The sequence below is a fragment of the Zootermopsis nevadensis genome, unplaced genomic scaffold, assembly GCF_977971745.1.
Source record: "Zootermopsis nevadensis isolate Lab colony 2312 unplaced genomic scaffold, Znev_1.0 Znev_ptg000021l, whole genome shotgun sequence".
NCBI classification, from domain to species: Eukaryota; Metazoa; Arthropoda; class Insecta; order Blattodea; family Termopsidae; genus Zootermopsis; species Zootermopsis nevadensis.
The window spans coordinates 4,946,855-4,973,141 of NW_028259153.1; the positions used below are offsets into that span (position 1 = coordinate 4,946,855).

General features: G+C 39.1%; 1 protein-coding gene across 1 annotated transcript in view; it reads left to right on the forward strand.

The window, feature by feature from the left end:
* The first annotated feature begins 1,178 nt into the window (after window positions 1–1,178).
* Window positions 1,179–26,287, forward strand: part of LOC110836104 (SRY-box transcription factor sox21a) — a 33,285-nt gene continuing 8,176 nt past the window's right edge. Inside the window, exon 1 of the mRNA XM_022076949.2 lies at window positions 1,179–2,120. Within this exon, the coding sequence (XP_021932641.2) occupies window positions 1,909–2,120 (212 nt within the window). The 5' untranslated portion in view covers window positions 1,179–1,908. The remainder of the gene's footprint in view (window positions 2,121–26,287) is intronic.

Genomic DNA, 26,287 nt, shown 5'->3' on the forward strand with positions numbered 1-26,287 from the left:
TCCTTTATGTGAGAACTAAGGTTGGCACGGCGGTAAAGAGGATAATGTTGCCGTTCTGTATTATCCTGACGATGCAGACAGTAGGTTCCTCCGAAACGTCGGAATCTACCCGCAAGTCCACACGGTATACAACCCAGAAATAACATCGTCAATCATTCCCAATATTAATTGAGTCTTCGTTCATTAAGCGGCATATTTTCAAATGTAGGCCTAAGTCACTTTACGTAAGTTAGCCGGATGAAGAATCAGTTTCGAATCGATGTGACTTCTTCATGAAAAAACTAAGTTAAAACGAAATTTCATTCACACATAGCCCGCCTAAGGGACGAGATTCGAACTTGGGGCCCCGGCTTACGGATCAGGAGTGCCAACACTCGACCGCGATTTTAGAGGAATTATCCTAGGAAGGCTGAGGAAAATTACGAAAATATATTAAGCTAACAGGCGCCAGATGTAAAGTCTTGAAAAGGGGCGCGCGAAGATGCCTTACAATGTTCAGCATTTTATTTATCTTAAAATGTTGTTTTTAATTAACTCGTCTCCCTCTATATTATTAATTTTACTGCTATAATGTACCTAAATCAGTTCAGGACTAAGTGTGTTCTTGAGAAAACTTGAATTATGAGCAACGTGATACGTGCGCCAGAAAAGAAACTTGTTCAGGGTGCAGTCTGAGAAACATATCGGTCAAAAATCCGGGGTTAAGGGGCCGACAGTCTTTCAAGCCAGTCAGTGTCTTAGTTAGGAACACGAAAAGTTCTGGTCATCTCAATCAAAGCAACAAGAGTTATTTGCTATGTGTCGGAGCTCAGTTATCATCAGTCATCTTCATCAAAACCATATCACGATGACCTCACCTTTCTTCAGAGAATGCAAACGCATGTACCTTGAGAGGGCGCAGACCACCTGTTGAGGACGCCGCAGCACGCCATGTTGTGACGCGCTGGTCTGCCGCCAGCAGACAGTCACAGGCGTCGGGCCGCGTGAGATACGCCACGACGCTCGACAACGCTCTCTCAGCCAATACACGTTGGCCTTACAATCGATTCGCTCAAAAGGAGGCGGGTCGTACAGCATGATTGGTCTCATTCTTTTGTAACCTGTCTCTTTCTGGCACGCTAATGTAGTGTATTATATTCCCAAAGCGCACGGACGCAGAGATGGTCCATAAACAGATGAAGTAAAGAAGCTGTGTTCATTGAAATCTCTTCCAGTGTGGGACCGCGCACTTCTGTATCCACTGTCGCCTCAGTGTGTGCGGTGCGAGGCTCCCGTCTGCACCGACTCATCGCGTTCCTGTCAAGCTTGAGAAATATTAATACTCCATAAATTCTTTAGTGATTACAAAAGGAAATAATCGTTGAAAACTTGGATCATGAAGACTCTTTGTTGCGCCGAAATATTAATTAATAAAATCAGCTAATTGATATCAATATATCGACTCAAAAATAACGTAAAGTTATGAAAATCTTAAGATATGTGAGCCCGATGTTGTTTATGAATAAAAAACTCAGAAATTTAATTACCAACTAGATGTTTAGTTATACGAGAGGAACTTCATAAATCAATGTCAATAAATAAAATCAACTAACATGTTCAACTAACTGATTTATCAAGTGTTAACAGTGCGTCTTTACAGAAATTTTTGTACTAAATTCAGTGAAAGTTGTCGTAAACTTGTATTTCACTAAAGTGGTTTTCTTAGTAACGACTGGTTGGTGCCACAGACTGTTAACCTTCCAACTGGACACTCATGCAATAGGCTGATCATCGCGATGAATTAAAACTGCCGAAGTGGATCTCAAGGTGCCAGCTTCAACGACGGCGTCGTCGAGTTTTCTCAAACATCCCTATTTCTTCTCATCATCTTCGGGGACGTCATCGTCGTCTTCGCCCACGTCTCCTTCGATGATGAACGGAGGGAAGCCGATGCACGCCCAGGAACACATCAAGCGCCCCATGAACGCGTTCATGGTTTGGTCCAGAGGTCAGAGGCGGAAGATGGCACAGGAGAATCCGAAAATGCACAATTCTGAGATCTCCAAACGCCTTGGAGCAGAGTGGAAACTCTTAACGGAGATGGAGAAAAGACCCTTCATCGACGAAGCAAAGAGGCTGAGGTAAGTCACTGACTTTAGAATTAACCAACGGACAGGATGACCTCAGTTATTTCTTTTTATGAGGGATGGAAGGGTAAACGTACACAACAAATATTCCGCATTGGTTTTAATTGGCGATCATGTATCTTATATCTGAAACAAAGCACAGTTTAAACCATCTGTAATTTTTACACTGTTGTAACAATACTTGTCTAAAACTGAAGCTTTCACTCAAATTTTAGCGATTTCTTTAAACTAGGTACATTTCTAAAGTTATGCGAAGTAAAAGTCTCGTGGCTGATGCATTCAGAGGCTTGGAAGTTACAATTTAAATTACACTACAGTGTGAGGGATTGATTTGGTGTTGACAGATACATCTTAAAAACCCCTTTAATTTATACATAAATAAAACATAATTACATGTGATAGGTTATTTTTAGATGATGATAAATATTTATTGGCCATGAGTTATGAGTCTCTTGAATAAACTACTACGCTGTGACAATGAAAATAATTTTGTAAGCTATGGTTAATCTTCTAATCAGTTTTTATGGACAGTTATGTAATAGAAAATCGAAAATGTTATTATTATAATCAAATTGCTACGGTTAATGTTTTAATCTACTGATAAAGTTAATCTTATACTAAAATTCTAGGGCTAGCCTTATAATCCAACACTCTTAAGTACTTTGCAACTCCAACACAGAACACTACTCAGCCGATAAGACAACAGATTGCAATTTAATACTATTTTCAATTCATAAAGTTTCTTAAACTGTAATAAAATATAAATTAATGAAAGTATCTTCTGAAATGATGCTACACTTATAAAAATGTTATGAGCTAAGTCATGACAGATAATTTATTTGTTGCAGTAACTAACATACGCTACGTTATGAAAGTTGTGTTTGTCATATAAAATAGATTGCAGTTTTTCGAATTTCTGACTTTCATTCAAAATATTTAGCTGCCATTTGTTTTTTCAATTAGAACAGAGTTAATAATTTTGAAAATTTCTGTGATTTCACCGTACTTTGTAAGTTGTATTTATACGGTAACATTTCTGTACTAATTATTTTAAAAAATACTGATAATTAATTGTTATAAAACATTTAATTTAGTGTATATTTCAATTAAGTTTCTTCTTAAAGTGACTAAGACAGAATTTATTTTATTAGGTCTGCCATTTAAATAGCTTATAAACCTTTTTGACGACAGCAAAACGACCAGTGTGAATATAAAATTGCCTTTTCAACAAAATTAACTAGCATATAATATGAGAAAAGTCACCTTCAAACTTATCAAATTTAATTTTAAGTACCATGACTGTCTTTAAAGATCAACATACGAATAGACAGCTAACGAAATCCTTTTCGTGGGGAGTTCTGTCTACATGTGTAAATGTGATAAAATGCATTAACTATTTACAAATTGTCATCTATATTCTAAAATCGTAACTAGAACCCTTCGAGATTTTATAAAATTTTAATAAATTACAAAATTGTTAAAATTATATACAATCTCAGTTACATCTAATAATCTCTGACAAAAATCAATAACTGTTACTTTTTGAAAGTAATATATTTTCCTCCATGTTAAAACTGAGTGTCGCGGTTCAGTAATTGGCTCCATTGCTTCGTACTCGAAAAGTTCCGTGCTCGAATCTCGAGTCATATTTTTCATGGTTTTAAACAGCCCTTCAAGCATAATCTGGTCTAGTCCCTTAAAATAGACCGAACCGCTTCCTCCTACATTTATTTTTAATTCTGCAGTCATTTCATCATATATTTGACGTTACATATACTAAGAAGCTTAGGGAGTATCGCTTCATGTCAGAAGAGCCAATTCATATTAAATAATTTTTGGCCCTCCCGTGAGACTTAAGCATTTATTAGAAAAATGGTATTTTTTAATTATGTAAAGTGTTTTCACAACACAATCTTTCAAATTAATTTTAAACTACGCTATACTGCTGCTAAGCATCTTTATCGTAACACTACCAACATAACAATATATCGATATCAGAATACTCGATAGTGTAAGGTTGATATTATAATCACAGGTATTTTTCAATATATCAATATGACTCAATTCCACTATCTTGAAACAATGTTAACTTCAATTGTTTTGTGAGTTTACGTTTTGTAATAGTATGTAGCTGTGGGCTGGATGACCGGAGTTCAATTCCCAGCAGAGGCAGGAATTTCGTTGTTCGCCACAACGTTCAGATCGACTGTTCATCTTCCTACTCATGCCTCCAAGTACCTATTGATTGGTGCGTAGACGCAATTCCAAATTTGTAGTAGAAAACTTAAAATTTGAGGAAATTCTAAATTTCGGTTTCCACGCCCTCACCAACCGTCTTAATGTCCATCATCCCCACACATTGAGATTTTGGCCTTTCCCGGTTGTAAAGATGTAAACTGTTTCGAACATATTCTTTTCGGTTGTAAATTACATCTTGTACATTCTACAATAAAAATTAACCGCTCGAAACCATGTAAGTCCATACAGGAAGTGATGTAAGATTACAGAATAGGAACAACAATAATAATAATAATAATAATAATTATATAATACATGTAGCACGTGCTTAAAACAATATGTATCCCGGAAATAGCTGCTGCCCTATGTACCTTAGGGACAAGGTCTGTCTCGGGTACATGGAAGTACAAACCCCATAAAATGGTGAATAGATGGGATAATAATAATAATAATAATAATAATAACAGGATTCGAAATAATAATATTAAAATCGACTCCGGGCTCAATGTTGTTGGAAAACTGGGCAGTCACATGGACGGGCCCACAAGACGATCTTCACTAACACTACAGAGTGATATTGCCAGGTCTTGAAAACACCCATTGAAGGACAAACACCATAATTAATATTTTTTTACAAGTCATTAGTATAACCTGCAAAAGAAAAATAATCCTACAGTATGCACTTTTGCAGATAAAATCGTTTGTCTATGGTCAGATTCGAAAACGAAACCTTCAAACCAGAATAGCGATGAAAAATATTTCACAGTAAAAGAAAACAAATTTGTGATTCCCACTTCTAGCCTCGCGATTTCAAGTGATAAAATGAATGATATTATTGACGACTGCATTTTTTGAAGGGTTTTGACGATGGTGTTAAACTCAGGATTAGTAAATTCTTGGATTTTGTCCATCGTCTGAAATTCAAAAGAACACAGTGTTTCGGAAACCGGACGTTTTTGTCCGTAAGTAAAAAATGAAAGAGCCATGTATTCATTTGGGTACGTTAGAAAAAGCTAATCTCAGCCACTGGAAAACTTAAGTCAGAAGACAGCCACCTTCAAACTAACCGCCGTGAAAAACTCAAAATCCTATATAACCTAAGTCATTATAATTATACTTGAGATCAGAATAACAGACGATGGATAGAGTCCAAGAATTACTTTTCCTTGTTACTGAACGGCTTGTGATTTGCGGACAAATAACAATCAGAAATTCTTTTCCGAGTAACATTTTTAGTTGCTTTAAGTTTAAGTTCCACACAGAAGCTTTTAGAATATAACTGAGTAACATAACAAATACACAATTCTAACGAGTACGCCTATTTGCACAAATACAACACACTCAATAAGAATGAATTCAGATATCGCGATTGAGACTTGTAAACGCGAACTTCACACAAACGCGTCTCCTACCACGCCGACTGGTCTACGAGGGAACATTGGCAACCTCTGTTTTTCTTTCCGAGGACTTGGAAAAGTCATTCATTCATGTTTTTTCTTCAAGCTAGGCAAACACACTGACGTCTTTGTTTAATGGAAGGTAAAGAAAGGCCACATAAGGGCAAATACAAGGAGCTTACGAATGACCAGATATCTGTAATCTGAAATCACTTCCGGTTTGAACTTAAATTTTTTTTTCAAGTTCGTGAGTTCTGTTGCATAGAGTTTACCCCTCGGTTTATGTCTATGTAGTAAGTAATTTATTTCCAGTTCAGTTTTATAGCCGTTTCTTTTGGTAGTTTTATGCCTGAGTTGATATTTGATAGTTCCAGTTTATCTGTCGTATCTTCACTACGTTTACTGTCATTCTGTTCCCTGTGACTGCTCAGAGAAAACGCGAATCTGAAGTCCCCATTCTTCTTGTTAACGTCCAACATCGCTGGTCCATATACAAGGAATGGTGGAGCGATTAGTGCATAGAACTTTATCACGTTCCCCAGTAAAGCTCTTAATATATTTCTATAGTACTGTTGAGGGAGCCACGGTGGTCTAGCGGTTAGAACGCTGGCCTTGTAATACTGGGGTCTCGGGTTCGATTCCCGGCGGTGCCCGAATTTATAACTTGTGTTGGGCAAGGCCGTGGTCTAGGCAACACGGAGTTTTCCTCCGGGGGCTTCCCCGGTTTCTCCGTGGCATCCTATTCACACACAGAAGAAGGCAATGGCAAACCACTTCTGGATCATCTGCCAAGAACGTATATGAACAGGTCCTAGTCCGAGAAAAGGATGGAAGGATCCTGTTCATATGGACCTGTCGTCAGACAGAACACTAAATAATAATAAAATAATAACAGTACTGTTGAAATCTAGTTAGTTTCATGGTAACATAATAGTTTTTCTCATGTTTATACTGAAATATTAATAAACGAAATAAACTTATTTCATTTATTTTAATATCGAAAATAATTAATAATCTTGCTGTTTCTATTTTATGTAAATGCAATTATTGCTGTGAAAAATGTTCATATTGTATTCATTATATATAGTATAAAGTTCATAATTAGCTTTCAGCATATTACCTTCTACACAGGTAACTGATACTTTCCCCGAATAACACAGTATCTTCAAAATTAGAAAAATCTTATAGGTTACAATAGACCCACAAAGCAACGATCCCAAGACTATAATATAACATTAACAGAAAAAGTATTGTTATTGAATAATGTCACTGACAGAAGAGTGGCTTGCGATAAAAAAGAACACACAAGAAAATGTAGAAATGGTTTTAAGTTAAAACCTTTTCAAAAAATCAGTTTAAACATGATTTAATTTCGCTGCTATTAAAACAAAATTTGTATAAATTTCACAAAAAAATATAGGGTAGCGGACATATCTTGACTACTAATTTGTCCTAATCCCTCCTACATAACTAAACATTCTGAATTGTTTCATCCTACCATTAGCACCGAGTCAACTCCGTTGTACCTCAGAGGAATGGTCGACTTTAATTTGCATGTGGCCAAATTTATCTTATCTTTATCCTCATAAATACTCAAACATACGATGCAAATCCCCCCCCTCCAAACAAAATTCATTTACCCTTAAAAATGTATTCCAACCCTCTTCTGAAATCGTTCCAGACTCTAATACGTGGAAACCATGATTAAATCCGTGTATAAAAGATGTGGCAGCTTCACAGCCTCGTTGTGTTAAAAGTAACTAAGTATTCTGGTGTAATAGTCAGGTACTTAATTTTAAACTGGATTGCATGAGAAGGTGAACATAGTTTGTACTCTGTTGTATCAGAATATTTCTATCTTTTGTTACTTCAGAAACGTTTTGAAAAAACATACTGGCCTCTCAGTTTCCCTTCTGAGCCCTTTTGAGATATCGAAAATAAAGACAGAATTGAGTGAGCAGGAATCAAGTTTGCGCACCGAATAGGTAATTATTTATAACAGAATATGTAATGACAGGGGGTTGGGGGGAAAGGCTTTATTATAGAAACTGGTAGACCTCCCTTACACATGAAAGCTAGCCCTGATGTAACATACAAAACCCATACAACCGAAACTCGAGCGTCTGAAAGCACAAAACAGCTCTATTGCTTAGGATTATTCATTTGTTAAAAGGTAATTAGAATGCTGATGGTTTCGACTTCCATGCAGTTCATATAAAGCGTTATGTACCTACAGTTTTATTGTCCTGAGCAACAGGGAGGAGGGTCGGAAAGAGAAGAAGCCCTTCGGGGTCACAGTACCACTTGACTTCATATAAGCGGGGCGCACACCCAATTTCGACACAATGTTCAGCTAGAAGAGGACAGAGCTATTCAATTCAGTAACAACCGAAGCTAAGTTCTATGGCTGTTACAGTTGTACAGTCTTGTGCAAAAATAAAAAAAAATTAAACTAGATTTCAAAGAGCATTAATTTTGCACTATGTACTCAGGTAGACCTACAGGGCGCATATTTTCATCTTGGGATGAAGGTATTGGTGGGCTTTGAATTTCTGAAATAACCGTCCGACCCAGAAGCCATTTCTCAGTAAGAGGAAAGTTCATAGTTGTGTTTGAAAACCCAAGGTATTAAATTATAAAAAGAAACTTTTATGATGTTTATATATTTGGTGGGAACAATCACACAAATTTGTCCGTCTCTCTTCGCTCGCATTTCGTAGTACGGTTTGGATATTTAGAATTTTCGCCCCCGTTCATCATCTTTTTGTTTCGAGCTTGAACTCGTAATACGCACAATAGGCATTGTATTATTATGACTAATTCCATATCCTATAGATATCTGAGTAATGTAATGTAATGAAGATGGATGCCCGTACGAGGTGCGATCGGAAAGTTTCAAGACTGTGTCAATAGCGGGCGAACCGGATGTAGTACGAGCTTCTGCCTTTAGGGGGTGCGGCCTACATTCATAGTGAATCAGTGTGCCAGCCGGCACAATCGAATTAGCATTTGTTTCTTAGTTACGGGCGTTTTGGTAGTGCATTACACCGACCCTCCTGCGATTTCGGAATGGCGTGTGCATCAAATTTTGCCAAAGACTCGCCAAAACGGCTACGGAAACCTATGAAATGCTAAAGCAAGCATTTGGGGAGTCCGCAATGGGTCGTGCACAAACTTTAGTGTGGCATTCACGTTTTAAAAATGGCCGAACCTCTGTCGATGATGACGAGCGTTCTACTTCGAGGGTGATGGATGAATTTAATACCTGAGATAAGTGTACGGGTTTTTATAGGCAACCAGGATGGATCCTTGTTTTGGAGTGTCTGCGAAAACACAGTCATACTACAATTATTTATGATTTGAGGTTTCAACATCGGGGAGTATGAAGATTTCTGTCTTCTGGGTTGTTGCGCCGTGTAGTCTGGTCGATGTTAACCAACGTTTCAGAGGTCATACTGCCTCCGTCATCAGGGCGATGAGTATGAAGATTTCTGTCTTCTGGGTTGTTGCGCCGTGTAGTCTGGTCGATGTTAACCAACGTTTCAGAGGTCATACTGCCTCCGTCATCAGAGTATGAAGATTTCTGTCTTCTGGGTTGTTGCACTGTGTAGTCTGGTCGATGTTTACCAACGTTTCAGAGGTCATACTGCCTCCGTCATCAGAGTATGAAAATTTCTATCTTCTGGGTTGTTGCGCTGTGTAGTCTGGTCGATGTTAACCAACGTTTCAGAGGTCATACTGCCTCCGTCATCAGGGCGATGAGTATGAAGATTTCTGTCTTCTGGGTTGTTGCGCCGTGTAGTCTGGTCGATGTTAACCAACGTTTCAGAGGTCATACTGCCTCCGTCATCAGAGTATGAAGATTTCTGTCTTCTGGGTTGTTGCACTGTGTAGTCTGGTCGATGTTTACCAACGTTTCAGAGGTCATACTGCCTCCGTCATCAGAGTATGAAGATTTCTATCTTCTGGGTTGTTGCGCTGTGTAGTCTGGTCGATGTTTACCAACGTTTCAGAGGTCATACTGCCTCCGTCATCAGAGTATGAAGATTTCTGTCTTCTGGGTTGTTGCGCCGTGTAGTCTGGTCGATGTTAACCAACGTTTCAGAGGTCATACTGCCTCCGTCATCAGAGTATGAAGATTTCTGTCTTCTGGGTTGTTGCACTGTGTAGTCTGGTCGATGTTTACCAACGTTTCAGAGGTCATACTGCCTCCGTCATCAGAGTATGAAGATTTCTATCTTCTGGGTTGTTGCGCTGTGTAGTCTGGTCGATGTTTACCAACGTTTCAGAGGTCATACTGCCTCCGTCATCAGAGTATGAAGATTTCTGTCTTCTGGGTTGTTGCGCCGTGTAGTCTGGTCGATGTTAACCAACGTTTCAGAGGTCATACTGCCTCCGTCATCAGAGTATGAAGATTTCTGTCTTCTGGGTTGTTGCACTGTGTAGTCTGGTCGATGTTTACCAACGTTTCAGAGGTCATACTGCCTCCGTCATCAGAGTATGAAGATTTCTATCTTCTGGGTTGTTGCGCTGTGTAGTCTGGTCGATGTTTACCAACGTTTCAGAGGTCATACTGCCTCCGTCATCAGAGTATGAAGATTTCTGTCTTCTGGGTTGTTGCGCTGTGTAGTCTGGTCGATGTTAACCAACGTTTCAGAGGTCATACTGCCTCCGTCATCAGGGCGATGAGTATGAAGATTTCTGTCTTCTGGGTTGTTGCGCCGTGTAGTCTGGTCGATGTTAACCAACGTTTCAGAGGTCATACTGCCTCCGTCATCAGAGTATGAAGATTTCTGTCTTCTGGGTTGTTGCACTGTGTAGTCTGGTCGATGTTTACCAACGTTTCAGAGGTCATACTGCCTCCGTCATCAGAGTATGAAGATTTCTATCTTCTGGGTTGTTGCGCTGTGTAGTCTGGTCGATGTTAACCAACGTTTCAGAGGTCATAGTGCCTCCGTCATCAGGGCGATGAGTATGAAGATTTCTGTCTTCTGGGTTGTTGCGCTGTGTAGCAACAACCCAGAAGCCATAAATCTTCATACTACAATTACTTAAATTCGCATCTGTTTGGTACGTTCATATGGCGCCCTCTCATCCTAGTTTCCTTTCACTCTGACGCAAATTGTTCAATTTCTAAAAGGATGCTTAAAATATGTTTAGATGCATTGTATCAAATCAAATATTTAATTATGCCTGTTTCATACACTGAATAGACAATTTATACTAGCGGAACATTTCCGATAAAATTCAACGGAAATTATATTCTTCCTACCTTCATATTTTGTTTATCTCCTTTCGAAGTATTTATGAAGGCTGCCTAATAGTAGCAGCAATTGTAAAATAGAACACGCTTTCGCCTAGCACTGTTATTGATAACTTGAGTCACTGAAGATGAGTGTGACCGAATTATATTTTCGTTTACGCCAATTCTATTTCTCTCCTGACAATCACTTATCACTTTAATAAACACTTGCATTACGTCATCGAATATAACTTTTGTAACTGATTGCTGTACGCCTGGATCAGTAATCGTATTCTGTAGAATGTAAGAGTTTTATAAAAAGCCTAGATAAAATATTTAAGTCTTTATATTTCCCTTGCCATTGTAAAGAATTCCAACATTTAATATTTTGTCTGCATTATACGAGGCGCGTCCTCAAAGTAAGTTTCCCTGGGGCCGTTTACAGAAACAAAACACAATTTCATGGAAATATTTATTGCAACAGATACAGCAAGTGTCCAGCTATTTTTCAACATATTCGCCACCGGAATTGAGACATTTGTCATACCGTGGGACCAACTTTTGAATACCTGTGTCGTAGAAGTCTGCCGCCTGGAATTGGAACCACTGTGTGACAACCATCTCCGCCTCTCTGTCATTCTCAAAACGCTGACGCTGACCGGACAGGAATTTCTTGAGGTGTAGGAAAAGATGGAAATCACTGGGAGCGAGGTCCGGGCTGTAGGGTGAATGATTAAACACCTCCCAGCTGAACTCCTGCAGAAGACTTGCTGTCCGTCGAGCCGTGTGCGGCCTAGCGTTATCACTGACCGCACTTCACAGTCGGCGGGAGCTGGAATAAGAACCTCCATCTTCAATAGCTGCAACGATGCTAATGTGAGAACGCGGGAAGTACCGTTAGTGCATGCGCCATGCTACGTCATTGCTCTATCACGTACGCACAGTCGCTTCGCGTAATATAAGGTTTGCTAGCTGTGGGACGAGTGGGAAACTTACTTTGAGGACGCGCCTCGTACATATAAAAGTTACGAGGTCCATTAGTAGAACGGATTAACGATTATTAACTACACATGACAATCCAAGTACTTCCTCCATCCACTGAGGACTTGAATTATAATCCAAATGCTTTATGTAACCATGGACTTTCAGACGGAGAATGTCAAAATACGACAGGGCTGTTTGAATTTCGAGAGAAGCCTGGCATCACGTTTCATCATATATATTGAGTTTCAACACAAAAGGTACAGAAGCTATATTACAGTGATGTATACAGTTGAACGGGAAGTCGACTTGCACAAACTACAACAGTCTCATTCAATTACAGTGGGGACAATACGTGTGTGTTTAAATCTGGCAACTGATACAAAAGGCACAGCCTAGGTGTGGGACTACAACTGGCTATTACCTGAAATAGTAACATAAAAGATGAGCTTGACGGAATGTATTTCACTGCAACTGTCGCTGAGAATGAAGCTCTACATACATACTTTATTCTATAGGCAAACACATTATATTCACTGCTGCAGTAATCGGAGAGCACTTTTAAAAAAACAGTTTCATTACTTCCGGAACTTACAAAATACAGCCCTCCATAAAACGTTAAACGTTACTCGGCTGATCGAGAAATTCGTTTCCTTTTATAGACTGGGAGGTTCATAAGAGAACGCCATTTAGCAGGTTCGTTGCAGCCCAAACTAAAAATTCATTTTAATATTATCTTAACGCAGATTCCTTAATATTCCAAACGGTTTTAGGGATTTATTCGCTCTCATACGCGCTACACGCAGCACCCATCTCTAGCGGTTAGAACGCTGGCCTTGTAATCCTGGGGTCTCGGGTTCGATTCCCGGCGGTGCCCGAATTTATAACTTGTGTAGGGCAAGGCCGTGGTCTAGGCAACACGGAGTTTTCCTCCGGGGGCTTCCCCGGTTTCTCCGTGGCATCCCAACAATTACTCCATTCACACACAGAAGAAGGCAATGGCAAACCACTTCTGGATCATCTGCCAAGAACGTATATGAACAGGTCCCAGTCCGAGAAAAGGATGGAAGGATCCTGTTCATATGGACCTGTCGTCAGAGAGAACACTAAATAAATATATAATCACATGGTTTGCTCCTCTTAATTCCACTCTTCTCAGCACAATATTTCATTTGTATTAAATTATATCGTCGAAAAAGGTACGAAGATGATCATGAAAGGTGAGTGAATAGTTGAAAGAGGCAAAACCGTAAAACCCTTATCACTTTGTGTGAGATTATGGTAATACAAAGCGTAAGCCATTAGATGGCTCTGCCAACAGCAGTGTTAGTAGGGCTGACTAATTCTGAGGGCAGATATCTGACAACAATATAATAAAAATGTAGGTCTACAATAATTGTTTTCACAAATGGAAAGACAACATTTATGCCTCTGTAGGCATATCTGGTGTCTTATAAAAGACCCTGAGAAAATAGAGGGAATTTTCTGGAAAAAATATTTCTTTCTCTCTCTCTCTCTCTCATCCTCTTTTACTCGTAGGTGTCGAGGTTTTTTATTTATTAATTTTGATCTATTTGGACAATGGTACGACTCCTTGGATGAGTGATCAGCCCGACGCAAGGCCTGTACCTATTATTATATTTATTTAGTGTTCTGTCTGACGACAGGTCCATATGAACAGGATTCTTCCATCCTTTTTTCGGACTGGGACCTGTTCATATACGTTCTTGGCAGATGATCCATTGCCTTCTTCTGTGTGTGAATGGAGTAATTGTTGGGATGCCACGGAAGCCCCCGGAGGAAAACTCCGTGTTGCATAGACCACGGCCTTGCCCAACACAAGTTATAAATCTGAGCACCACCGGGAATCGAACCCGGGACCCCAGGATTACAAGGCCATGAAAATTACCGAGAAACGGTCTCTGAAGAGGTAACCCTTCAGCATGGCAGCTTAAATGTGTTCGGATAACTTCCGATGACCAATGCCGAAGTTGATTCCAGAATTCGAAACGTATAACTTACTCTGTAAATATATTTTCTAGCACCAAAGTCTCTAAAATAAGAGTAAGAAGAGAGGGGAGGAAACGGAGGGACATAAACGGGAAGATAGAAGAGAAGGGGAGCTTAAGAAAGTAGGAAAAATAGGGAAGAATATGATCCCCCGGCGGGGTTAGCGAATAAGGCGAACAGGGACAGAGCCCATGGTAAAGACGTTATGCTAACACTTTCCTGGAAATCCTGTCACGATCGACACTTAATCGCCCGAGATTCTGAAAGGTACTTCCAGTAACAGTACAGAGCGTTTTCGCCATATCAACTTGCTAAGTTTCGAAGATCGAAACTCACTGAATATTGATAAGAAGGTGTGAGTACCGTCATATGAGAAAAATGTCCCCTACACACGCACTCAAAGCACGATGATGTTGGTACAGGCTTGAATTTGGGTTGTACCCAGCTGGAATTCTTGTACGGTTACCAGCTATCCTGACCGAGACTTGTAGCGGTTTTCCTCTCTGCCCAGGCAAACATCAAACAGTAACGTGTAGGTTCATGTTCTGGTCTCCGTACTCCGAGAGGCACAACATCCAACAGAAGTTTTAGTGTGACCCAGGAATGGCGGAAGTAAAACCCCTTTTGCGCTGTCCAACTACCCCAAGCAATTTTATAAAGAGTAAAACCTAAAGTACTTACCACCCTCTTTAAAGTCGCTCGCAAAACTGGGGAGCGCCTATTAAAATCACTTCGTCAGTTCATGTGTCCTTACGCACAAAACAATTCGAGAACGGAAAAAATGGACATTTATTAAATTTTTCATTGGAGAATTTTACGAAAAACTGTCAGACCAATAACAGCATAAATAAATAATCGTATCACATTCTATACTAAAACACATGCTTCAACTGAGGTTAGACGGCGTTGCGACCAGATTTGCTTTAGTCGAGTAATTTATTTCTCAATTGTAGCGAAGTTGGTCTAATTTTCTCTTAGTGTGTCGTAACAGCGAACAGTGAATCTTTTTCATGGATTGTTCATTTATTTTGTTATTTATTTCCGATAGCAAAAATTAATTTTAGGAAACAATTTCCTTTTAACCTTCGACATACAAGAATTCTCTACGCATGAGAAATTTCGTTCTAGTGACAGCTACACTCCAGTAGCAAAGATTAGAACTATACAGGAGTTAGACTAACATATTGTGAACAACGTGTAACTTTAAAGAAGTTTGTTATTGTAATTCTGAGCATTAGACGAAACTCTCTAAGATAACCAGGTAAATATCACACACGTTAAATAGTACGTTCTATAAAATTGCAGTCAGATAATAATAATTCCACCGAATGGACGTGAGTGATTGTGGGTTTTTAGTTGTGGTGATAACCCGAACATTTTCAAGGACAGCCTTGCTCTCCGCTTGGCTCGCAATTCGAAACCGCTATCCCACATCTTCCAAACAAAATCTAACACCCAGAGGACGCGTTATTACCCAAAATTCTTCATCTGTAGCCACTGCTGACATCTTGGGTGTGATCATACTACTCGGGGAGGTTGCAATGAGCAGTGTATTGGGCCGATCTCGGTATGTCCATTTATCCTAGGCGTCCTCTTTGATTAGGATAAGATATTAACTTTCAAGGAAAGAAAAATGCTTCCAATTTACCATTACGAAGGTAAATATGAACAATGTAAATCAAATAAAAAATAGCTATGGCATTAAAAGACGTGAAGATGTCTAAAAATGCCTACAGCGAAACAAATTCATGTTCCTAGAAACACAGTGAGGTTGAGCCAGTTTTGGCGACGTACAACGATGGTAGGGTGCCATGAAAGATCAGTTGGTCCGCCATCTATTCGATTGCAAAGGGTTTGAACAGACTGTGACTGACGCCACACAATTGGCATCTTAAACTGCAGAAAAGAACAAATCAGTCCATAAATTCAATTTAGATAAGAAAATGACACGATAAGATTCATTTTTAAAACTTCTTGACGATGGTGAAGAGTCATTTGAATAAAAATTTCCTTGGATATATCCATCGTCTAGTAAATATAAAACGTAAAACGACGTTTCGGAGATGGGACTCTATCTCCGTCTTCAGGTTCCTACACAGTTGGGCCCACTAGATAGAGCTAATCCCTATCTCCGGATCTGAATAAAAATTTACGTGGATATTATCCATCGTCTAGTAAATATGAAACGTAAAACGACGTTTCGGAGATGGGACTCTATCTCCGTCTTCAGGTTCCTACACAGTTGGGCCCACTAGATAGAGCTAATCCCTATCTCCGGACCTGAATAAAAATTTCCTTGGATATTATCCAAACAAAGTAAAAAGTGAAAGTCCGGAGATAGGGATTAGCTCTATCTAGTGGGCCCAACTGTGTAGGAACCTGAAGACGGAGATAGAGTCCCATCTCCGAAACGTCGTTTTACGTTTTATATTTACTAGACGAAGAAAATTTTTATTCAAGATTCATTTTGTTAATTTTTTGACAAAAAACAAAATTTAACAGTACTGAGGTCTGAGGGTCCTTAACAACGTTGCTCTAAAGGACTAAATAAAGTATCTGTTGGTAAAATCTTCAAGATATAATTGCTGAGAACTCGATTTGTAGGGAAAAGCCTGGTAGAATTATTTTCAATCCTCATAAACGACTTCTTCACCGTCTTGAGACACTTAAATCTAATTTTAAACCATATTCGTTCTATGAATTACCAGTCTGTTATAGCATTTAAGTTATTTTGACTTCTCTTAGATTATTTAACTATGCTGTAGAATTTTAAGGCAACATCACAGTATTTTCCTGCAACGACTAAGGAATACCACGGTCGTTCTGTAGCACAGGTGGTTAGTCTCCGGATTTTCACAGCGGACACTAACGTTTGCTCTCGGGGCAGTCTATGTGGGATTTGTGGTGCACAAAGTGTCACTGGAATATTTTTCTTCGAGTCTTCCGGTTTCCCCTGTCAATTTAATGTAACCGTTGCTCTACATTCACTCATGTATCATCTTCGAGATTGGCAATGGGTCTGTTAGCGCCTGTGGTTCCATACAGATGTACTCTCTCCCAATTGTAATAAATATAAACAAAGGAAAAACCACAAGAAACACTTAGGGTAACATCATTCCTGATCGTGAATCGTACCCCGGTCATGACAAATTGGTGTTGGATACTTGAAACCTGACTTTAGTTACATTGGTTCCTACTGTTGTGTTCCTTTTGAATAATATCCTCCCCCTTTTTTCGAACGATACCTCAAAAAAAGAATACAACTAATCTTGAACTAAATAAAGATATCTAGCACGGATTTTGAAAGTAACATATTAAATAAAATTTTGAGTAAATCTTCTTACTGTTGTTAAAAGATTATCGCGAGGATTCGGTACATACTATTCACGCGAAACACTAGTTAGCAGCTCCATAATCTCAATGGTGGGTCACGGTGTGTTCTGGTGGAAGAGGGGTGTGTGAGGAGAGATATTTCCAGCCTCTCGCCTCATAGTCGCAACTACATTAAATTATTGTTATGGGAGTTATGAAGCATACATTATTCATGATTCATCTCTTTGTTTCCCCCAGAATGCACCCGGATTTCACATAATCGACAAGCACGTGACTTGTTGAACTTTCCACCCGGAGGAACATGATTGAATTATGTAGACATCACTGTGCAGAATTACACGGGTCAATTTCACGAAACTCAGTTCATGACGCGTTGCATTTATGCCAAGTCCCCATCTATGGAGCTGGTGGTAATATATATAAAGAAAATAACATGTCCCATTAAAATGGACTCATTACACTGTCGTATGATGCGGTTCGTAATTCTCATCATATAGTCGCTTTCAAAACATTATACCGGTATCTGAGAGGTAAATTAATACTTAAAATAAGGTTGGCTCTTTAACATTATTATTATTATTATTATTATTATTTAGTGTTCTGTCTGACGACAGGTCCATATGAACAGGATCCTTCCATCCTTTTCTCGGACTGGGACCTGTTCATATACGTTCTTGGCAGATGATCCAGAAGTGGTTTGCCATTGCCTTCTTCTGTGTGTGAATGGGATGCCACGGAGAAACCGGGGAAGCCCCCGGAGGAAAATTCCGTGTTGCCTAGACCACGGCCTTGCCCAACACAAGTTATAAATTCGGGCACCGCCGGGAATCGAACCCGGGACCCCAGGTTTACAAGGCCAGCGTTCTAACCGCTAGACCACCGTGGCGGTTCTTTACCATATAAACCTTCAAAATTGTTACATCCTATGTCTTTGTGGTGAACTGTAACACTCTGTTATTAGTAAACATTTTATGGCGTCGAATGACAAGATGACATTGAATAATTAAACTCAAACAATGTGGAAGAAATCGGTTGTAATCCAGTGTAAAGTACAATTCCGGCATTATCCAAAAATAAAAACGTCAATCAGCATTAGCCGATGTTCGGGTCAGTATTTGACCTCCTAATAAACAGCAGTGTAGCTAACTCGTCATATATATTTCACCACAGCACATACCCTTACGTGAAGTGAAATTATTATTAGGCTCGCAATAAAATATATAAAATTTACGTCAAACAAAGGAAGAATCTTGATTGTAGTTTTATGGGTTGTGGCGTTATGCATTCATTAAGGCTAAAGAATGAGGCGACACGTTTCTCCTAAACGTTTGTAACCACCTTCAAGGTCACACATCATCACAACCCAGAAGACCATAATCAACATCCTCACCGTCTGAGATCAGATCACAGGACAGGAAGGATCCTCTAAAAGGTCATTCTAATATTTTATTTAAACTTTGAGATTCCCAACATTTTGAAGACAGAGCAGGGAAATTCTCGTCACTTTTTTGTACAAGCAGAAGAGAAACACAAATGTTCTGAGCTAAAATGTTGTGAGCTAATCCTGAATAAACGTTCCATTCTCTCTTTCTCACACTATCTTGCTTCGTCGTTTTCACCAGATAGCAACTCCCCCCCCCCCTCTCTCGAAATGCCCCCTACCCGGCAAAGCAACCCACTAGTACAAAAGAAATATACTGCCTCTCGCCTATTCAATTAGCATGAACGTTTAAATCTGTGAAGGGAGGCCATGATAATCCTCTTTTCAGTTATACTGTACTACTATAGCAGCGGCTTATGGAATTGTTATCTGTTTTCGCTACTACTGCACAGCAGAGCCGGGCTACTCCCGAGGAATTAACAAATGAGGGACGCTGTGTTTTATACAATTGCCGCTGCTGCTATTATCGTGCCGACGCTCATTTTGGGGCATCATTCATGACACTATACTTGTGCATTCGCCCACAAGCTCAACTCAACCCCCCCCCCACCTATATTTTGCGTAGTAAAAAAGCATAGAAAGAAACTGAAATTTTCTACCATGATAGCAACATAATCAGAGAAACAATGCGAAGTTGTGTTCAGGGACGTCTGGTGGGGGGCAGGAGGAATTAAACTGTGACAGGCGGTGTTTATGATTTTTATTAGGTAAGTTCGATTTCGAAAAACTTTATTCGGATAAGAATGGCAGTTCACGGGAGCTACGTTCTGAAAAAGAAACCACGATGCTCAAAGTTAAGACGCTATGGAAAAATGGGGTTCGGGAAACTAGAAGCACACATTGCATGATACTCAAGACGTTTTTATTTATTTATTTAGTGTTCTATCTGACGACAGGTCCATATGAACAGGATCCTTCCATCCTTTTCTCGGACTGGGACCTGTTCATATACGTTCTTGGCAGATGATCCAGAAGTGGTTTGCCATTGCCTTCTTCTGTGTGTGAATGGAGTAATTGTTGGGATGCCACGGAGAAACCGGGGAAGCCCCCGGAGGAAAACTCCGTGTTGCCTAGACCACGGCCTTGCCCAACACAAGTTATAAATTCGGGCACCGTCGGGAATCGAACCCGAGACCCCAGTATTACAAGGCCAGCGTTCTAACCGCTAGACCACCTCACCTTATTATTATTTAGTGTTCTGTCTGACGACAGGTCCATATGAACAGGATCCTTCCATCCTCTTTTCGGACTGGGACCTGTTCATATACGTTCTTGGCAGATGATCCAGAAGTGGTTTGCCATTGCCTTCTTCTGTGTGTGAATGGAGTAATCGTTGGGATGCCACGGAGAAACCGGGGAAGCCCCCGGAGGAAAACTCCGTGTTACCTAAACCACGGCCTTGCCCAACACAAGTTATAAATTCGGGCACCGCCGGGAATCGAACCCGAGACCCCCAGGTTTACAAGGCCAGCGTTCTAACCGCTAGACCACCGTGGCGTTACTCGAGACGTATAGTTGATTAATAAACACGAAAGACATCAGTGCTCGTGTTTATTGGGATTAGTCGATGTTTCTGGCTGAGAGTTGTCAGGGTGGTAGAAAGACGCGGATTGCTTGGCGGAGGGGAAGACAGAAGACGCCATGACAGCCTCTACCTCGCGTTTAAATTTCAGTCACCTCTCGACGAAGTGATCAGTCTGAAAGAAATGATAGACCAAGTCATCCACTACCTGGATTCCTTTCTTGCACAAACCCGAGAACGAGGCAGTTTCGCACTGTGAACATGGCATGATTCAGATGAGAAGCAGGTCTACGTGTTGTTCTAGAAATAGATTTAAATGACGAACAAAACACAGCTTCAGAAGAAAACGAATGTATTCGATATCTTATAATCAATGTTTCGGTCTAACATTAATTCTAATTTAAAGGAGACAAAATTATATATTAGTGATGTAGGACACAAGTGACTGAATCTCTTATTTATCTTGCTGTTGTTCAGTTGACAGCTGACTTAATTATGCACCGAAGGTACAATTTAAAAATTTGAAGAGCCGAGAACAGCACACGTACAAAATGTTGGACGTAGATCCAGTAAGGAAGAATATAAAACAAATTAGAAAGAAGAGAAAAGATGGGAAGGAAACAGAAGAGAAGAGTGTGTGTGTCTGTGATTAGGTAAACCTGTATAAAATTCGAAATAACTTTTATAAACCGACAGGTGCTAAAATTACCTAAGAGTAAGGTATGCGAAGTAGCAGAACCCAAAAGTTCCAAGTCTATAATTCCAAAACCCGCTAGTGAGTAAGATTCTGAACAATTTTTTTATGAAACTTCCATCCTCAGAACGTATCTACCTAAGATCCATCTTTCATATCAAATTCACATTCCCTTCTCATCCTTTTTCAAAGAGTTTTTATCTGAAAAATTCTATATGAATTCTAAGTCTGTTCCATCTCTGACACGAGTCGAGCCCATCCTGCATTTCTAGGGTCTATTATTCATACAACATTATACGGCCATGACTACAAAGTCTTGTTTATGTAATTAATTAAATTACGTCATCCTTAGGTCAACATATTTTCCGGAACAAATATGTAGTCTTTCAAACACCTGCAAATTTATGTTCTTCTCTCAAAACAAGACACTCTTAAACTAATGCTGTGGGCTTTAGAACTACATGAATATGACTGTCTTCTGGGACGTTGGACTGTAATGTCTGGTAGCAGTTTTAGACTTCTCATAGGTGCTTACTGCTTCCATCATCAGTGTAATGAAAATTACTTCTTTGAACTTGCCGCCATGGGAACCTGGAATCTCACCTTCATGCCGATTATAAACCAACAAAGCCTGTCAATGTGGTATTTCGAATTCTGAAGTAACTGAACAGCAGGTTCATAATTTCAATAGCCAGTGATTTATAAGATATCTTCATGCAAAATTCCTAACAGCCTATGCATATTTGAACAGGAAGATAACATTGGCTTAAAACCTGTTAAAACTGGTCAGCGCACTTGTTCGGAGAACGTGCTTATTTTCTCAGGATGAAACATTAATACGAGAGGTGACCGGATACGGAACTTGAGGTGAATGAAATGTAACACATACATTTTGAGAAATGTATTGTTCCTATATCAGATTCTCCTCCACACATCAAGTTCATATCTGGGTTATCAAATTCCTATAGAAGTGGTAGCAGAATTCAGTGAAGGGAATATCCGGTTAGGCTGTGTTCATCAGTGTCAAGATAGCGCGGCAATGGATGTGTTATTATCAGTACAGGAGGAATTTGACTGAGTTACCATCACGACACACAAATCCACCACACAGCCTTCTGTAACTTCCCAACCTGAATATTGCGCATTTCCCAGCACAAAATACTCCCTGTTCTCTCACAGGCGTATCACTTTGTTTCCTTGCCTCCTTCTATCCAACACCATAAAGCAGGGTTAACCAACATTAGCCCTGTCGACTAAACACCCGAAAACTTCCTACTTCTATAACTCTACAGAGTGGCCAATTTTATCTTTCCTAATACGTCCAGACTGGCTCAGAGATTTTCCACATTCCCAGATTCCAATCTTACAGATATCGAGGACTCTCACTCAGAGGTTAAGGAGACGGAAGAGTGAATAGAATCATTAATAATTCTCTATTATCAATGTACATAAACCTACAGTTTTAAAATACTTGGAATTGTTCATTTTAACCTTGTCTATCGTCTGTATTATAAAATTATAATACTATAACTTTGCGAAAGTTAGATTCTGCTTCCGTCAAGTAAAACAAGCTCAGAAAGTGTATTCTGTACCAGAATACAGACTATTTTTATCTGCTCCTTGCAACGTGCTTTTAAGATATTAAATCCGCCTAGTCCAACGAGACAATTTGTCGCGCGTTTTAAAACAATCGCCATTTTCAAATATTCAAAATTAACTCAATGTAGACTAACCTAACCTTGTCAAAATTAACCGAACCTCAACTAACCTAGCTTGGCCAAACAAGCCTAACTTAAAAATTTCTTAAAAATTGTCTGAACTAACCTAACCTAACTTTCCTAACATAAAGTAAACAAATCTAACCTAACCGAAATTAGCAAAAATTAAACTTCCCTGTCCTAATCTGACATAACGTAACTTAACCGAACCTAATGTACACTAATGTAACCAAACCTGACCTGTCCTTATCTCACCTAATTTAGCCTAACCTGGCCCCATAAAACCTAGCAACCCAACTACATTCTTGAACTTTTATGATTGTCTAATTTTTAATGTTTCATGATTTAAACATTTTTAAAACTTAAAATTCCTCAAAATTTTAAACATTGTAAATTTTCAAAATTTCTAAACAGTCATAATTTTAAAATTTCCAGTATTTTTCGAAATTTTAAAATTAAAAAAGTCACAATTCCTACATTCGAAATTCTAACATTATAAATTCATTTTTAAGCATCCATCCTAATTAAACTCCCTTAACCGAAAGTGAACAAACCTAGCCTTAAATATCTTAATTTAACCTAAACGGAGCTGACTCCACCTAACCTAAACTAATGTGTCCTAACTTTATCAAACCTAATCTGTTCCAACAAAAACAACCTTTGCATAAACGAACACTTCGTCTGATTCCCACTTACATCAATACAAACCACAACAACTACGGTAAATATTCAAAGAACCCATACCAATGGCAGACAATGGTAACTTTAAACAAACAAATTCAGACATAGGTAGCTCCCACTTTGAGGACATCGCAGCATCCCAGTGCCCACCTCACGCCTATCATCTTCAGTCGTTTTATCACCGCTCGTAGTACGATTTTGAGGTCGTGCAGAATGGCAGAATCCCCACGTCATAGTTTATCCCAATCCGTCCAATGGTTTTCGAGAAGAATCAGCTGGACAGACGGGCGGATAGAAACGACCAGTCCATAATGTTTTCTCCCTATGCAAAGCACGCACAAAAAGAGAGAAGAGGACAGCCCAGAGATTGATCTAGCCTCAGACCTGGACAGCTTAAAGATGGGCCTCAACGGATGGTTATCTCTCCTCTTCTATATTCTTTACCTGAAGATGGAAACAAAATCGAATTTCCGAGATGTAATTTCATAATTTTATAATTTAGAAGTCAAGAAACTATTTTACTTATTATGGGGTGACATCGCTAGAAATATTTAAACGTCGACTACAACCGTACTTCTCTTTACGCCTTAATGGCAAGAACAAATTTAATTCTAACCACTCACATGTATCCAGTTAAGATTTATGGAGCTCTACCTTCATAGTCTGATGCTTAGGCTCAAGGAAATTTTGCATTTGCCGTATTGATATTAGGGACAGCCATGTTGTGTTGTGCAAGGCCGTGGTCTAGGCAACACGGAGTTTTCCTCCGGGGGGCTTCCCCGGTTTCTCCGTGGCATCCCTACAATTACTCCATTCACACACAGAAGAAGGCAATGGCAAACCACTTCTGGATCATCTGCCAAGAACGTATATGAACAGGTCCCAGTCCGAGAAAAGGATGGAAGGATCCTGTTCATATGGACCTGTCGTCAGACAGAACACTAAATAAATAAATAAAAAATGTTCGTATGCAGTTAGGCAGGTCTGCCCTTCCAACTGTAACAAACCACTGTACCTACAAGAAAGTTGTTTATGTTATCAAGCCTGCTAGAGAATCTGTCCGACAAATAAAGCTCTTAATAATACACGACTACTTGTAACTTCCATTCAAACTTTTAGGTGTTGAGACAAAAATGTCTGTTACCGGTGAGGTCATAAGAAACAAAGTTATTACTTCCGCAGATAATAAAGGAGACGAAATACGCAGCCCAAAAAACATTGTTCCAAAAACAAAAAATAATTCAAAACTGCATTTAATTCTTTGCCTTTAATTTCAGAAGCGCTTTATAATAGCTCGGTCCGTTTTAGTCTGTCCGACATTCTTTCTTTCTGATACAACTCGAGAAAGAGTAAACTGTTTTTTGTCGGAATATAGAAACATACAAAAAAATCAAAACAATAAAATTATTTTGTTTTCTGTACAAATTGTTTTGGACACCGCTATCTTCGCCACTTTACAGTTGACGCAGTAAGTCAGTCACCTAACATTCAGTCTGCATTAACCTCTCAGCCTACTTCCACACACCTTCAGCTTGCAGTGTGGCTGACAGATATTGTGGCACAAAGAAGCTCTATTTGGGATGCATTCATCAAGTGTCAGGAGACGTTATTCACGCCGCATGATAAAAGGGAGCTCTTTGGTACATTGAACAACGAAGTATCACACCTGTTCTACAATATGACAACTGAAATGACATTCCCCTGCTTCAAGCCCTCCCCTCACTGCTGAGTAGTGGTAATAATGGGTCCCAGTTCCTGGTTTCCTGGGTGGGGCACGTCGGAACGCGATAAAAGGGACAAAGATTTCAATTGTGAAAAAGCGAGAAAGCTTATTTGGTGTATTATTCATTTAATAGTCAGTATTGAGTAGGGTGTGGAGTACACTAATCCGGCTACACGAAAAATAAAATTATTTTGCTGAAATTAATTAAAGATTATGTATGTTATAATAATGTTCATTTATAATAATAAAAAAACAGTACTTAGGGAATTGTCAAAATTTGAATTTATATTTAAAGTTGAAAATATACAACAATATTCCAAACTTATTTACATATAAATAACTCATATGTTAATTAATTTATTCACAGAATAATGGAAAACAAACATAAGATACATAAAATAAGAAGATCAACAGAACACATACTATAATAATTTACAAAACAGATGAATAAATGAAAAACTTGCATTGTAATATAAAGTAGTTTTAAAGGAAAAACCTGAAGATGATGCTACGCATCGAAACATGTAGTAAATGAAGACGCAGTATTGTAACATCGTAGTAACGATGAATAGCGCAAATTTTAAATTTTAACATCTGTAAATAAAGTTTGTGTATAGACCTGAATTATATTATATATTTTAATTTGAATTTATATGTTATGCAAACGTGTGGAATACGGAATACAAGCGAGAATTATTCTACTAAAAACCAGACGTTTAACGATCCTTATGTTTACGAGAATTATTGGGCATTTGAGGTTTTCACGGTGGTAAAGTTTGGGTTGTGATCTGGGTTGTGAGGTCATGCAAATGGTTAGTAATGGATCAGAGACCCACTCTAACATTTAGAAACAAACGTTGGTAACCACCTACAAGACTGTACGGAGTCATAACGTAGAAGAACACAATTCATAAACGTTTATTAGAGTTTGACACATATTCATTGAGCATTTTAAAGACGTTTGGAATTCAATGTTGAATTTAGGCTACTTTTACATACAGTTGGAACCGATACATTTTTTTATGAGTTAGTTCATTTAAAAATATCCGATTTTTATTACAGAACAAACTCGTACTTCTCTAATAGCACTGAGTTTTGTGTTCCAGCAATTTGTACCCTGAGTAATAGCCCAAATTAATGTGAGGTTAGGTAGGCTTTAGGTTAGGTCTTTGACAAGATAG